Source organism: Canis aureus, chromosome 5 (genome assembly GCF_053574225.1).
Source record: "Canis aureus isolate CA01 chromosome 5, VMU_Caureus_v.1.0, whole genome shotgun sequence".
Taxonomy (NCBI): Eukaryota; Metazoa; Chordata; class Mammalia; order Carnivora; family Canidae; genus Canis; species Canis aureus.
The window spans coordinates 49,535,982-49,551,496 of NC_135615.1; the positions used below are offsets into that span (position 1 = coordinate 49,535,982).

The 15,515-nt window shown below is 35.4% G+C and overlaps 1 protein-coding gene and 1 non-coding gene across 4 annotated transcripts in view; both read left to right on the plus strand.

Moving 5' to 3' along the window:
* IPO11 (importin 11) overlaps positions 1 to 15,515 on the plus strand; it is a 201,413-nt gene that overhangs the window by 23,931 nt on the left and 161,967 nt on the right. For all 3 annotated transcript variants that reach the window (XR_013379936.1, XM_077897964.1, XM_077897963.1), the window contains exons 2-5: positions 165 to 308; positions 1,703 to 1,803; positions 12,738 to 12,810; positions 14,245 to 14,448. Coding sequence is in view for 2 of the 3 variants with exons in the window: in XM_077897964.1 (XP_077754090.1) it covers positions 171 to 308; positions 1,703 to 1,803; positions 12,738 to 12,810; positions 14,245 to 14,448 (516 nt within the window). In the remaining variant the exon portion in view is untranslated. The remainder of the gene's footprint in view (positions 1 to 164; positions 309 to 1,702; positions 1,804 to 12,737; positions 12,811 to 14,244; positions 14,449 to 15,515) is intronic.
* Positions 1,908 to 2,010, plus strand: LOC144315000 (U6 spliceosomal RNA). Its single transcript, XR_013380822.1, has one exon. It is a non-coding gene; the product is annotated as a U6 spliceosomal RNA (small nuclear RNA).

The window sequence follows — 15,515 nt, forward strand, 5'->3', positions numbered from 1 at the left end:
TGGGTGATTACATAGTAAAAATGGAAATCCAGCAGAAATGTGCAAGAGTAATAAGTAAATGATTGAAGTATGGGAGGAATTCAGAGTGTTGAAGCTTTCTCTCCATTTATGTTACTGTTTTTATTTATAATGTTTATTTAAGTATGTTAACTTATCATTACTAGGTTTCCATGGATCTCAATAGTGCCAGCACTGTTGTTCTTCAGGTCTTAACACAGGCCACCAGTCAGGATACTTCTGTGTTAAAACCAGCAGAGGAGCAGTTGAAACAATGGGAAACACAGCCAGGTTTCTATTCAGTGTTGTTGGTAAGTTGTTCTAAAATAGTTTACTATTATTTTTAATAAAATGAGACACAGTATTTTAATTGTTCTAAGATTCTACTTGTATTGACGGTTTACTTAATGAAACTGATACTGCCATTTGTTAATTCAGGGCATGGCTTTTTGAGGGTTTTGAAATGTTTGTTGATTGTTGAATAAATAACTGAGCAGGGTAGTTTCTGCTTAGAAGGCAACCCTCTGCTGATACTCTATTTTGGCATGTTAATACTGACCTCAGGACTGTAGGTAGTATACTTTTCATGTTTTGTCTTTTTTCTTGCTCTAGTTAATTTATGTTGTCAGTGTTGTTTAGGTCTCTGTGCAACATCAGTCTGGTCTATGTTGCTCACTGTTACTTTAAAACTTGGTTTTCAACTCCCCCCCCCCCCCCAAAAAAAAAAAAAAACCCCAAAACCTTGGTTTTCTTTTCCCCATCTAAAGATTTCATTTTCTTGATATATTTGATCTTTTGCTTGGTGAGAGGGAAAATAGTATAGTAATTAACAATATATACTTTAAACTTTACTAGTAGTTCAAAGCTTTTGGTTTATTAAATTATTTTCTCAATGACACGAATAAAAGAATCTTTTTTATATTGAGTCTTCCTTATTTCTTCTTTTTCTGAAAATTTCAGAACTCTGGTTAACTTTTGAGATTTGCTTTTGGCAAGGGCAGTGAAGCTACCAGTTGGATCATAAACTGATCGAATTTTGGGACTGGGTTGCAAATGCAGAGTCAAACTGTTTATCTTGTAAAAATAGAAAATTGTAGAAGTTGACATGTGTTTTTTACTTCATGGCTATAGTGTTTGAGTTATTTGTTAAACTTAAGAATATACTGCTCATGCCTAGAGTCATACTTGATATTTTAAATATAAAATGGAATTTGTGTATTTGGCTCAGTAGCAAAAAGGTAAGAAAAACAGATTGAATAAAAATTTTTTTCCCCTCAAAACAGATTGATTTTTAAAGACGCTATTCTATTCTTGGTGGGTCTATTTTTTTTAAAAATTGAGATGGTGTTTATTTCAGTGTTTTTTTTTGTGTGTGTAGGTTGTGATACACGGTTAGGTTTGTGTCTGAGTTTAATTTTTTATTCAGAAAATTTTCAAACATACCTAAAAGTAGACTAGTTTAATGAGTCCCAAATATGTATTACTCCGCTTAAAAAATTAACATACTTTTACCAGGTGTGCTATTTTATATGAATTGTAGCGTTGTAGATACTTAGAAAATATGATTTCTGTAGTGATTTGAAAATATGATTTCTGTAGTGATTCAATTTAAGTGAAGCATTTAAAGTATTGTCCATACTTTATTATGGGTATAGTAATTTAACTTAGGACATGTTAATTTTAATACTGTGTTTTTTATTTACAGAATATTTTCACAAACCACACTCTGGATATAAATGTAAGGTGGCTTGCTGTGCTATATTTTAAGAATGGAATTGATCGTTACTGGAGACGTGTAGCACCTCAGTAAGTTTCATCACTCTTCCTTTCCCAGTGTAATCTTTTACAGATTCAGGGAGGTATAAGAACGTTCCTCTTAATCTTTGTTCTCTATGTGGAAGCATGCAATTGTGCTTATTTCAGCACACATACTAAAATTGGAGTGGTGCTGGGAAGGTTTGCATGGTCCCTGTGTAGGATGACATTCACATTCGTGAAGCATTTGATATTTAAAAGAAAAATGTGTTAACTGCTGAAGAAGTTAAGTATTCTCCTTAAGTCAGTATTCATATTATTGCTTTGCTCTATGAGTTTTTTTATTTGCAGAGGGAGGTTGTGGATTTCTTCTTGTCCTCTGCTTTTGAGGCTATCTAATATGGGCACAGAACAAATGCTTAGTGAATGAGTACTGTTGAAAAAAGTATTTTTCATTTTTTTTAAAGAGAACTATGAAATTAGAATTTTGAAAAAGTAATTAGGAAGGAAGTCCTAGGTCATTTGTGAGCCAGCTGGATGTTAATTTCCAAGTCTTCGGCATAATTTCCTTTGTTGTGGTAAGGTGGGGTAGTAGATGTTTGTAATCTCATCAGATTCGGTTGTAACTTCTTGGTAGATGGTTAAGTGAACAGATTTCTCTTAATTCCATTTTATTTTATTTATTTTATTATTTTTTAAGATTTTTATTTATTTATTCAAGAGAGACACACAGAGAGAGGCAGAGACACAGGCAGAAGGAGAAGCAAGCTCCATGCAGGGAGCCTGACGTGGGACTTGATCCCGGGACTCCAGGATCACACCCTGGGCTGGAGGCAGCGCTAAACCCCTGGGCCACTGGGGCTGCCCTCTTAATTACATTTTATATGGTTGATGGAAATGCGATTTAGACATGACTCTGGAATTTGTTTTATACAATATAGTGAACTTTGCCACAGAAGTAACATGGTCTTTGTTTTCCAGTAGATGGCACTGTAGCTCTTTATGTTCTTAGATTTGTACGTCCTTTAAAAAACATAAACCTGTTTGAGGACTTCAAGGTGCATATAAATATGCCCTTGAATAATATCAGAAGCAACTAGAATATTTTTAAGAGTGCACTTATGTTACTGTAATATAAAGCAAACCCTTTGTCTTACTTTAAAATTCATAATTTTGAGAGGAATGAAGTATTTAGTGATAAATTATGTGACTCAGTTCCTGGAACCATTGCAACAGTACATATTTCTCTCCTGCTCTGTCCAGTTATGTTTAGGTGGCTCTCAAAGTACAATTCGTTCTCACAGTTATGTGGAGGATATGGTTATAAATGACAATTTTGGAAGGAAGAGTAAATTATTAAATATTTCAGATTGTATTTTCACATAAGGAATTAGAAACTGGAATTTATTTTATTTATTTATTAAAGACTTTATTTATTTATTTGATGGGGGGAGAGAGAAAGAGAGCACAGGAGGGAACAGGAGGGAAAGGAAGAAGCAGGCTCCCTGCTGAGCAGGGAGGCCGACATGGGACTCTGATCGCAGGACCTTGGAATCAAGACCTGAGCCAAGGCAGACACTTAACTGAGTGAGCCACCCAAATGCCACTGGAGTTTAGTTTAAATATAAAAAATTAAGGGGGGATATACATGGTATTTTAGGTAATTAAATCCCAAGCTCTTTCTTTTAGTATATATTGAGATAGAAATTCGAAAGGAGATGAATTCACCAAGTGAGCAGGGATTATAAGAATGTGCTTAGAAAAAAAAAAAAAAAAAAAGAATGTACTTAGGGAGCAAGGGAGCGGAGATTAGTTATAGAACTCATTTTAATATAGCGCACTTAAAACATCTTGTGTTCTTGTCTAAGTTTGATCTTAAGGAGTTCCTATCCCTGCCACTATTTTTATGGAATGAGGATTAATTTAAGCTTATCTGTCATTAGTATATACAATGCAACTTTGAGTCCTAATTAATTAGATAACCTACAATTCCTGCTTGGAGTATCATCTGAATTCATCTAATGATAGTGCATGAAATTAAAGGTAGAGTGTTAACTGTTAACTGTTTTCTCTAGGGTAATGATGTGTTTCTTTAATATGTATATATTTTTTGCATATTCACTCTATTTTGATGGCTAATTGCTATATTATATTCTCTTAGTTAAAATTATGAAATCTCTTGAACCTGGCTTCCTGGCATGTAAGAAAACTTGAATTTCACACTTGAAGCAAAAGATTTTAGGAGAAAACATTATCTTGTGGGTTTGATGATAGAATGGTGCTATCCAAGTTGCAAAGTATAGCACAGTCATAAAAGGATTGAAGAGATCATTTTTCATGGCAAAGAATAGACCTGCCTTAGGCTCTCACTCTTTTCACCTGAATGTTCATCTTAATCTTGTTTTCCCCTTTTGTTTACTTACCTTGAATAAGTCACTTTTAAGGTTTAAAGAAACTTTTATGTAAGTATAATATGAAACATAACTGAAAAGGTGCACATAATGGTGGGTGGGGTTTGAAATTTGGCTACGTGAACACACATCCGCGTAACTACCACTTGAAGCCAGGTAGAACGTTGCTGGCGACCGAGAAGCCTCCCGCCTGTGCCTCACAGTCACCCCCCTGTGTGCTATATTTGTAATATTTGTCCATGGAGTTGCATGAAAAGCTCATTCTTAGGTGGGAGTAAAACATTCCTTTTTAGGAACATAGCATATCTATTTGTTCTACTGTTGATGGGCATTAAGTTCCCAGTTTTTGGCTATTAAAAATAATACTTCTTTGAAAACTCTTGCATATGTTACTGCACATAAGTATGCATTTTATTGTCATGTATGTTCAGCTTTAGTAGATAGGATCAGTTGGTTTTCAAAGTATTTGTACTAATTTGCACTCTCAGCAGCACACGAGGGTTGGCGTTTGCTCTACGTTCTCATTAGCATGCTTGGTCTTTCTCATCTGTCATTTAGGTAACTTTTCCATTTTTCTGATGGACAATGAATACCTTTTTCATATACTTAGTCATTTGGATATTCTGTTTTATGAAGGGCCTGCCATTTGTACATTTAAAAAGATGGGTAATCTTACTGATTTGTGGAACTTTATATATTTTGGACTCAGATCTTTTGTTGAAAATACATATTGACAATATTTCCTCGTACTTTGTCATGTGCCTTTCAGTTTCTTATGTTTTTTGATGAAGAGAAATTCGTAATTTTAATGAGATTCAATTTAGCTAGTTATGTTTAATTCTTTTGGGGCCCATTTACAAAATTTTTGCTTGTTCGGAGAATGGAACTATTCAAGGTTTTCTTGTAGAAGTTTTATGATTCACATCTCAGTGTATTAATCTGTTTGGAAGTGATTTCTTTCTTTCTTTTTTTTTTTTTTTTTTAAGATTTTATTTATTTATTCATGAGAAACATGGGAGAGAGAGAGAGGCAGAGGGAGAAGCAGGCTCCATGTAGGGAGCCTGACGTGGGACTCGATCCTGGGTCTCCAGGATCACACCCTGGGCTGAAGGCAGCGCTAAACCGCTGAGCCACCCGGGCTGCCCTGGACGTGATTTCATTATAAGGTGTGTATGCAAAGGAGGGACAGCAGCAGGTGTTCTTGCTCTGTCACATTTCATGGTTCCCTTGTTATAAATCAGGCATTGCACCTGTAAGAAAATGTTTTTGGATTCTGTTTTATCTTATGGCCTTTCTATCTTTGCTTTAGTCTTTATACTTTATAAGGCTTAATGTACTTCTATTACTTTTTTGAATTTAATTTGCTGTTTTATAGTTTTTTGAAATGGAAGAATAGATAATTGATTTTTTTACTTCTTATATATGCATTCAAAACAGTAGGGCTTTTTTTTTCTTCTTTTAAAATTTAAATTCAGTTTGCCAACATATGACACCCAGTGCTCATCCCATCAAGTGCACTCCTCAGCTCCCGTCATCCAGTCACCCCATCCTCCCACCCTCCTCTCGTTCTGCAACCCTTTGTTTCCCAGAGTTAGGAGTCTCTCATGGCTAGTCTTCCTCTCTAATTTTTCCCCACTCAGTTTTTCTCTGTTCCCTTATAGTCCCTTTCACTATTTCTTAATATTCCCTGTATGAGTAAAACCATATTATGATTGTCCTTCTCTGATTAACTTATTTCACTCAGCATAGTACCCTCCAGTTCCATCCATGTTGTAGCAAATGGTAGGTAGGGCTTTTTTTTGCGTTAATTAGAAGTATGGTGCCTAATTTCTGCCATGTGGGGCTTTTTAGTTATTTTTTTGTTACTGATTTCATTCTTTGAAATGTGCTGTCTAGTTTAATAGTCTCAGCATATGGTATTTTGGTAAATATTTTATGTGCCCTTGAAAGGAATATGTGTTTTGCTGTTGTGAATTGTATTATGTGTTTTGCCGTTGTGAATTGTAATGTATGATATATGTCAGGTAGGTCAAACATTTGTCACTTAAATACCTTTCACATCTTCTTTATCTTTACGAGTTTTGTTGCTCCTTTTTTTTTTAAGTCATTTTCTGAGAGATAGGTTAAGTATGATTGTGGACTTGGCTATTCTTTTTTTTTTTTTTAATTTTTTAATTTTTTATTTATTTATGATAGTCACAGAGAGAGAAAGGGAGAGAGGCAGAGACATAGGCAGAGGGAGAGGCAGGCTCCATGCACCGGGAGCCTGATGTGGGATTCGATCCCGGGTCTCCAGGATCGTGCCCTGGGCCAAAGGCAGGCGCCAAACCGCTGCGCCACCCAGGGATCCCTGACTTGGCTATTCTTTACCTTCTGTTTTTGCTCTCTGTATATTGAGGCTATATTATTCAGATCATGTAAGTTAGGGGTGATTATGTTTTTGTGGAATTGACCTTTTCCTAATTATGAAATGCTCCTCTTTTTTCTAGTAATGTGTTTTGGCTTTCAGTTTAGTTTGTCTGATTTTAATATAGGCACATCAGCCATCTTATGGTTACATGGTATAATCTTGTTCTGCTTTTTTCTTTCAATATTTCTTTGTTTTTCTATTTAGAATGTTCTTTGTAGGGACCCCTGGGTGGCTTAGTGGTTGAGTGTCTGCCTTTGCCTCAGGTCGTGATCCCAGGGATCTGGGATCGAGTCCCACATCAGGCTCCCCGGAGGGAGCCTGTGTCTCCCTCTGCCTATATCTCTGCCTCTCTCTTTGTGTCTCTCATGAATAAGTAAATAAAATCTTTAAAACAAAAAAAAATGTTCCTTGTATAAGCAGCAAATATAGTTGGGTTTTGTTTTTTATACAGTTTGATAAATGTTATCTTTTAATTTTAGTATTATGTTGATTTACATTTATTGTATTTGCAGATAAAGTTGGGGTTAAAGCGGTCATCCATTACTTGTTTCCCATTTTATTTCCTCCACCCCTTTTTTCTTTCTTGCCCTCCTTTGGATTATTCAGGAAATTTTTTGTTAATTTGTTTCTTTCCTGCAAGGTTATTAGGACATTTTTATTGCCTTAGTGATTTTTCTAGAGATCATAACCTGCATCCTTGACTTATAGCCATCCTAGCCTTATATTAGTAGTTAATTTTTTTCTAGGTAATATAAAAACCTTATAATGCTTTGACTCCACTTATGCCTTCCTGTCTTACTTTTTTTTGTTGCTGTTGAATACTTTAATTCTACATATATTTTAAACTCCAGAGTATACTGTTTTATATTGTTTTGCCAGTAGTATTCCTTTTTTTTAAAAAAAATTAATTCCAGTTAAAATACAGTGTTAAATTATTTTCAGATGTATAATATAGTGATTCAGCAATTATACATATTACTCAGTGCTTCATGATAAGTGTAAAAATCTTAATCTAACCCTTTACCGTAATCATGCCATCCATTCCCCCATTCTCTTCCTCTGTAGTAACTACCAGTCTGTTATCCATAGTTAAGACTGTTCCTTGATTGGTCTCTCTTGTTCTTAGTTTTGTTTCTTAAATTTCACGTATGAGTGAAACTATACTATTTGTCTTTCTCAAACTGGCTTGTTTTGCTTAGCATTATACTCTCTAGATTCATCCATGTTGTTGTAAATGTCAAGATTTCATTCTTTTTTATGGCTAATTTTCTATTTTGTGTGTATGTACTTATAATATTTTTATCAAGTCATCTTTCTTTGAACACTTGGGCTGCTTCTGTAATTTGGCTATTAGAAATAATGCTGCATTAAACATAGGGGTGCAAATAACTTTTCAAGTTTGTGTCTGTAATCTTTGGGTGACTAGCCAGTAGTGGAATTACTGGATCATATGGTAATTCTGTGTTTAATTTTTTGTGGAAACACTATACTGTTTTCTACTGTGTCTGCACCAATTTGCATTCCCACCAACAGTGTACAAGGGTTCCTTTTTCTCTACATCCTCTATAGTTGTTACCTGTGTTTCTGATTTTAACCATTCTTACCCATATGAGAGGTGAAATTTCAGTGTGGTCAGTGTGGTTTTGATTTGCATTTCTCTGATAATTAGGGATATTGGGCATCTTTTTGTGTGTCTTTTGGCCATCTGTATGTCTTTGGAGAAATCTCTTTTCATGTCTTCTGCCCATTGATTGGATTTTTTTTTTTTTTTTTTTTTTAGTGTTAATTTTGTTGATTTTTTTTTTTTTTTTCAAAGAACTGGCTCTTGGTTTCATTGATGTGTTCTGTTTTTTTAGTTTCTGTTTCATTTATTCCTGCTCCAGTCTTTATTTTATTTTCTTCCTTCTATAGCTTGGGGTTTTGTTAGGTTTGTTTGTTTGTTTGTTTTTTAGCGCCTTTAGATGTAAGGTTAGGTTCCTCAGTTGAGACTTTTCTTGCTTCTTGAGGTCAGCCTGTGTGACTGTAACTTCCCTCTTAGAACTTTTGCTGTATCCCAAAGATTTTGGACCATTGTGTTTCTCATTTTAATGTCTATATATATGTATATATATTTTATTTCCTCTTTAGTTTCTTGGTTGACCCATTCATTGTTTAGAAGTATGTTATTTAACTTCCCTGTACTTGTATTCTTTCTAGATTTCTTCTTGTGATTAATTTCTAGTTTCATAGCATTGTGGTTAGAAAAGATGCATGCTATGACTTAAGTCTTTTTGAATTTGTTGAGGCTTGTTTTATGACCTAGTAGATGATCTGTTCTGGAGATCACGTTCCATGTGCACTTGAAAAAAATGTTCTGCTTTAGAATGGAATGTTCTGAATATATCTGTTAGGTCTGTTGGATCTAGTGTCTCATTTAGAACCACTGTTTCCTTGTTGATTTTCTCTCTGGATTATCTGTCCATTGATATAAGTGGGGTGTTAAAGTCCCTTACTGTTAATTATATTACTGTCCGTTCTGTCCTTTATATTTGTTATTAGCTGCTTTAAGTATTTGGATACTCCCATAAATATTTACAATTGTCACATTTAAAAAAAATTATATTTATTTATTTGAGAGAGAGTACGCATTGCAAGAGAGCATGAGAGAGAGCATGAGCTGGGGGTGGGTGATAGAGGAAGAGGGAGAGAGAGAGAAGCACACTCCCTGCTGATCAGGGAGCCCAACATGGGGCTTGATCCCAGGACCCTGGTACCATAATCTGAGCTGAAGGCAGCCTCTTAACACACTGAGCCACCCAAGTGCCCCTTGTCATATCTCGTTGGATTGTTCCTTTTATGACTACAAACTGTCCTCCTTTGTCTCTTGTTACAGGGTTTGTTTTAGAGTCTTTCTTGTTTGATAGAAGTATTCTAGCTTTCTTTTGACAACCATTTGCTTGATAAATACTTTTCTATCCCTTTACTTTCAATACACGCGTCTTCAGGTCTGAAAGAAGTCTCTGGTAGGCAGCATATAGATTGGTGTTACTTTTTTATCCATTTTGTCACCTTATGACTTTTGATTGTGGAGTGTTTAGTCCATTTGCATTTAAAGTAATTATTCATAGATAAATGTACTTATTGCCATTTTGTTACTTGTGTTGTAGTTGTTTTTGTAGTTCTCTATTCTTCTCTTTCTTTCATGGTATGCTGGCTTTCTTTAGTGATAAACTTGTTTTCTTTCTCTTTATTTTTTGGATATCTGTTACCGTTTTATGATTTGTGATTACCATTACGTTTACATGTGATGTCTTCTGCATATAGCAGTCTATTGTAAGTTGATGGTTGCTTAAGTTTGAACCTGTTCTTACAACTCCCCTCTCCACGTTTTAAGTATATAGTGTCATACGTTACATCCTTTTATTTTGTGAATCCCTTGACTGATATTTATAGATACACTTAATTTTACTGCTTTTGTCTGTCCCACTTTGCTTACTCCAACCTAAGGTCTTTCTTTTTTACTCAAGGAGTCCACTTTAACATTTCTTGTAGGGCTGGTTTAGTGTTCATGAATTTCTTTAACTTTTGTCTGGGAAACTCTTTACTCTCCTATTCTGAGTGACAGCCTGACTGGGTAGCGTCTTGATTGCAGTTCTTTTTTTTTTTTTTTCTTTTATCATTTTGAATATATCATGCCACTTTCTCTGCCCTGTTGAGTTTCTGCTGAAAAGTCCCCTATTTATAGCCTTGTGGGGTCTCCCTTGTATGTAGCTTTTCTTTTTTCTTGCTGATTTTACTGATCTCATCTTACAGCTTTTTTGCCATTTTAATTAGTATTTGTCTTGGCATGGATCTCTTTGGGTTGTTTCTTTTGGGGGCCCTCTGTGTCTTCTGGGTCTGGATATCTGTTTCCCTAGATTCAGGAAGTTCTCAGCTGCTACTTCAAATACATTTTCTGCCCTCTTTTCTCTCTTCTCTTTCTGGGATCCCTATAAAGTGAATGTTATTATGCTTGCTAGTGTCAGTGCATTCCTTTAGTTATTTTCATTTTTTATTTTTCTTCTCCTGTTCACCTTGATTGCGTTTTTTTTTTTTTTTTTTTTAAGTAAACTCTACACCCATTGTGGGGCTTGAACTCATGACTTAGAGAGGAAGAATCACATGTTCTACCGACTGAGCCAGCCAGGTGCTCTTAGAAGTGTTTTTTTCTCATATTTTAATTTGGGTATTTTCCACTGACCTTTCTTCAAGTTTGTTACCTTTTTGTTTTGCCTTTTTTTTTTTTTTTTTTTTTTTAAATCAGTTCTAGGATTTCCCTTTGGTATTTTTTTTTTTAAGATCTTATTTATTTATTTGAAAGGAGAATGAGGGAGAGAGAACAGAAAGTAGGGGGAGAGGCAGAGGCAGAAGCAGACTCCATACTGATCAGGGAGTCTGATGCAAGACTTGATCCCATGACCCTGGGATCATCTAGCTGAGAGCAAGACTTGATCCCATGACCCTGGGATCATCTAGCTGAGAGCAGATGCTCAACTGACTGAGCTACCCAGGTGCTGCTCCCTTTGTTATTTTTTTAAAAAACAAATTCCACTTCTGTAGTGAAATAATACAGTTTTTACCCTGTGTTCTTGGACAATTTAATCATAATCATTTTAAGAGTGATTTTGTTAATTACAATGTTTATATTTCTTTTTCTATTTGTGTTTTGATTTTAATAATTTTTACTTGGTTTGTATTGTGCCTGATAGGTTTTGACTGAATGCTAAACATTGTTTAAGGAAAATTGGAGAAGGATGCCTGGGTGGCTCAGTGGTTGAGCATCTGCTTTCGGCTCAGGGTGTGATACTGGAGTCCCAGGATTGGGTCCCACTTGGGCTCCCTGCATGGAGCCTGCTTCTCCCTCTGCCTGTGTCTCTGCCCCTCTCTCTGTGTCTCTCATGAATAAATGAATAAAATCTTAAAAAAAAAAAAAAAAAGAAAATTGGAGAGACTTGGAATTTTGATTTTTTTCTCCAAAGAGAATTTAATTTTTTTTCCAGGCAGGCATATAGGATATGACTTCATCCTTGATTTAGTTGAAGGTGGTCTCTTTCTGGTTTGCTCTTAATCCAAATTTTTAGCTATCTTAAGGTTTCAGCAGCAAACTTTGGGTGTTTATCAAAGTATTGCCTTTTGGTTGGCCCTGAACTTCAGTTTTTGTTTTTCCAGCCCTGAGACCTGGTGAAATCTCTTCCTTGCTTATTATGTCTTGTAGCTGCTGCTCTCACCTTGATTTTTTTGTAGGCAAATACCTCAGGGAGAAATGTACTGGTTGAGCATAGCTCTTTCCCTTCTTTCTAAGATGCCCATTTTTTAAGTCCTGGCTGCCTACATTGTTTTTAGATGCTGCGTTAGTTTCTTAGATTGTGCCATCATTAATTACCAGATACTAGGTGACTTAAAGCAATAGAATTGTATTCTCTCACAGTTCAGGAGGCTAGAAGTCTAAAATGAAGACGATTATCAGGGTTTTGCTTGTTCTGAAGGCCCTAGGTTTTAAACTAGTTGATTTCTAATAAGTCTTTCATCCCAGATATCTTCTGATTCCTGATCGTTCTTACCCCATAGAATAACCACTCAGATTTTATAAAAGAAGTCAGTGTAGGACTTAATATTTACTCATATGCATTTCTTATATCAGCTATTAATTTTTTCTTTTTGGGTGACTATTTTTACATCAATAAAAGCAAACATCAAAATACTACATTTCTTACTCTAGGTTTGTCTTATTTCCTATTTACTATTTTATGGTTCATATTTATTGAATCATGAAGGAAATTTTATGCTTATGAATTACTTGATGTGCCAATATTATAAGTATTGGAAATAATTCTATTTAGGGACACCTGGTGGCTCAGTGGTTGGTCAGGTTGTGATCCGGGGTTCTGGGATTGAGTCCCATATTGGGCTCCTCACGGGGAACCTGCTTCTCGCTCTGCCTGTGTCTCTGCCTCTCTCTCTGTGTCTCCCATGAATAAATGAATAAAATCTTAAAAAAAAAAAAGAAGGAAATAATTCTATTTATTTTCCCAAACTAATCAGGATCCTTTGTTTGAAAGGCTTTTGATTGTTAAAATTCAAATAGTGTTTACCAGTATTTATAGTTAGGTAGCATTCTCTTGTATAATAAATAAATCTTTTTGCAGTGCTCTCTCAGAGGAGGAGAAGTCTACATTGCGTGCAGGGCTAATCACCAACTTCAATGAACCAGTAAACCAGGTTAGTGAGAAAACAAATGCTAAATATTGTTTCTTTTGCCTTAATTTTTACTTCTTTCCCAAACAACGTTTGTTTTTTGTCACTAAAGATGAAATTTTATGATGTCCATTTGTGATGTTTATGGGTTTTAAATTTTCAGATTCAGTTCTAACTGTTAAGAAATTTGGTGATATTTGGGTAGTGTTTTAAAATTCAGAAGTCATTTTAAGATACACACTATTGAAAGCAAGTATCTCTGTGTTTGTAGTTTTAGAAATTAATTTTAATGATTTATGTTATTTCCTCCTCTCCTCTCCTCTCCTCTCCTTTTCTTTTTTTTTTTTTTTAAAGATTTTATTTATTTATTCATGACAAGAGAGAAAGAGAGAGGCAGACACAGGCAGAGAGAGAAGCAGGCTCCATGCAGGGAGCCCGACATGGGACTCGATCCTGGGACTCCAGGATCACGCCCTGGGCTGAAGGCAGGCGCCAAACCACTGAGCCACCGGGGCTGCCCTCCTTTTTTTTTAAACTACAGGATATCTTGTCTGTTTCCTTCATCCATCATATTTTCAGTTCTCACTGTATACCCTGAGTTGGTTAGTTAATAGATTACACAATTCAATTTTTTTTTCTTTCCTTTAGAGTGAGATATTTTTTTAGAAGTTTTGCTTATGGTTACAAAAATTTCTTAAATTTTTATACGATATTGTTTACTACACTTATTTTAACTTGAATATTTCAAAAGTGTTATATCTGTTGTTATTTACTGTGTTAGTAGTTAAGACAGAAATTTAAAAATATTAACTAAAGGGACGCCTCAGTAGCTCAGCAGTTGAGCATCTGCCTTTGTCTTCAGGGCATGATCCAGGAGTTCGGGGATCAAGTCCTGCATCAGGTTTCCTGTGAGGAACCTGCTTCTCCCTCTGCCTCTGTCTCTGCCTGCCTCTCTGCCTCTCTCTGCGTCTGTTATGAATAAATAAATAAAATTTTAAAAATATATTAACTAAAAATAATAAAACCACTAATTGTTAACATAATAGAATTTTAGAAAATGAACCATAGTTCAACAAATATTTAAGGAGAAGAGTATCCTTATTGTGTTTTTTTGCATATCTCCATAGTGTCTGAGTATTTAAAAGAAGACATCTAGATTTTCATATCTGCTTCTTCATTTACTCCGTTAGAATGTATTATTTGGGGAAAAGTTATATTAAGAAAATCTAGCTTCATACTGATGAATGAGGGAAAGGAATGACCTCGCAGACCTCTAAAAAGGTCTTAACCTGCTCCTCTCTAGACCATACTTTGTGAACCACCGTCTTAAGTAATTTTACTCACATTTTGTCGGATGTCTTAACTAACCAAAAGATAATTTTCAACTGTGAATTCATTTCTTATCTGTTGATTTGCTTACATATGTGTATTTCTGATGATTAATTTTTTTCTCTTTAGATTGCAACTCAGATTGCAGTGCTGATTGCAAAAGTTGCTCGACTGGACTGTCCTAGACAGTGGCCTGAACTGATTCCCACTCTTATAGAATCTGTGAAAGTCCAAGATGATCTTCGACAGCACAGAGCATTACTTACCTTCTATCATGTTACCAAGACTCTGGCTTCCAAACGTCTGGCTGCTGATAGAAAATTGTTTTATGATGTAAGTGATTTAACATAAATTTGATTATGAAAACTGCTACTGGTATAAAAATGTCTGTAAAAAGATTTTAAATTGGCTACTGATATGACAAGTAATATTGCTTAGTTGCCAGTAAGCAGGGATTGGTTGGTAGAAAATGGTCTGAAGGCAGAGACTGTTTTGAAAAGGCTTTTGAAGTTCAGATGGAAAAAAGAAGCTGTGATAAAGTAGACATTTGTGAGAGATAGAGTTGAAGTATAGAACGTTAAAATTGACGTTCCTGGATAATTGATGTATGTAGGGCAGATGTGGGAAGGAGTCTGACATAACTGGTGAGAGCCCTTTATTGGGTGTCTTAGCATCATTTGCTGAAAAGACTTCACCTTGTTCATTCACTTGCTTGCTTTGACATTTTTGTATTTGATTATTTTTACCTTATTAAAGTTGTGGTTTTCATATTGTTCAACCTAATGTTTTGGACTGCACCATATAACTAGTCTCATAGTATTTTTAATAGTATTTGCCTTTGTAATCCTTGCTTTGAGGATATAATTTGGGAATTTGCTTTTCTAACAGACTTCCAGATAATTATCACATATACCAGAGATAAGCCAGGATCACATTAGGTTATCTACTTTTAACTTAGTCAGTTTAAGTAGCCAATGTTAGAGGTACCTGGGGGCTCGGTTGGTAAGTGTTTGCCTTTGGCTCAGGTCGTGGTCCTGGGTGTCCTGGGATCAAGCCCCCCAGTTGAGCTCCCTGTTCAATAAGGAGTCTGCTTCTCCCTCTGCTCCTCCTCTCCCTCCACTGTTCTCCTTACACTCTGCCCCCCAACTCATGCTTATGCGTACTCTCTCTCTCTCAGTCTCTCATGAATAAATAAATAAAATCTTTAAAAAAAGTCTTTAAAAATAGCCAATATTAGGTTTATCCAAGGATGTTGAGTATAAGAGAAATTCTTTTTTGTTGAAGGTTGCTTTTTAAGTCCTTATTGCTTTTGCTTGATACCCAACGAAGATTTAAGAAATGGACTGTTTATTCTCTCCGGTCTTGCTGTGAATTTCTTGCTGATTTTGCACACATTTATC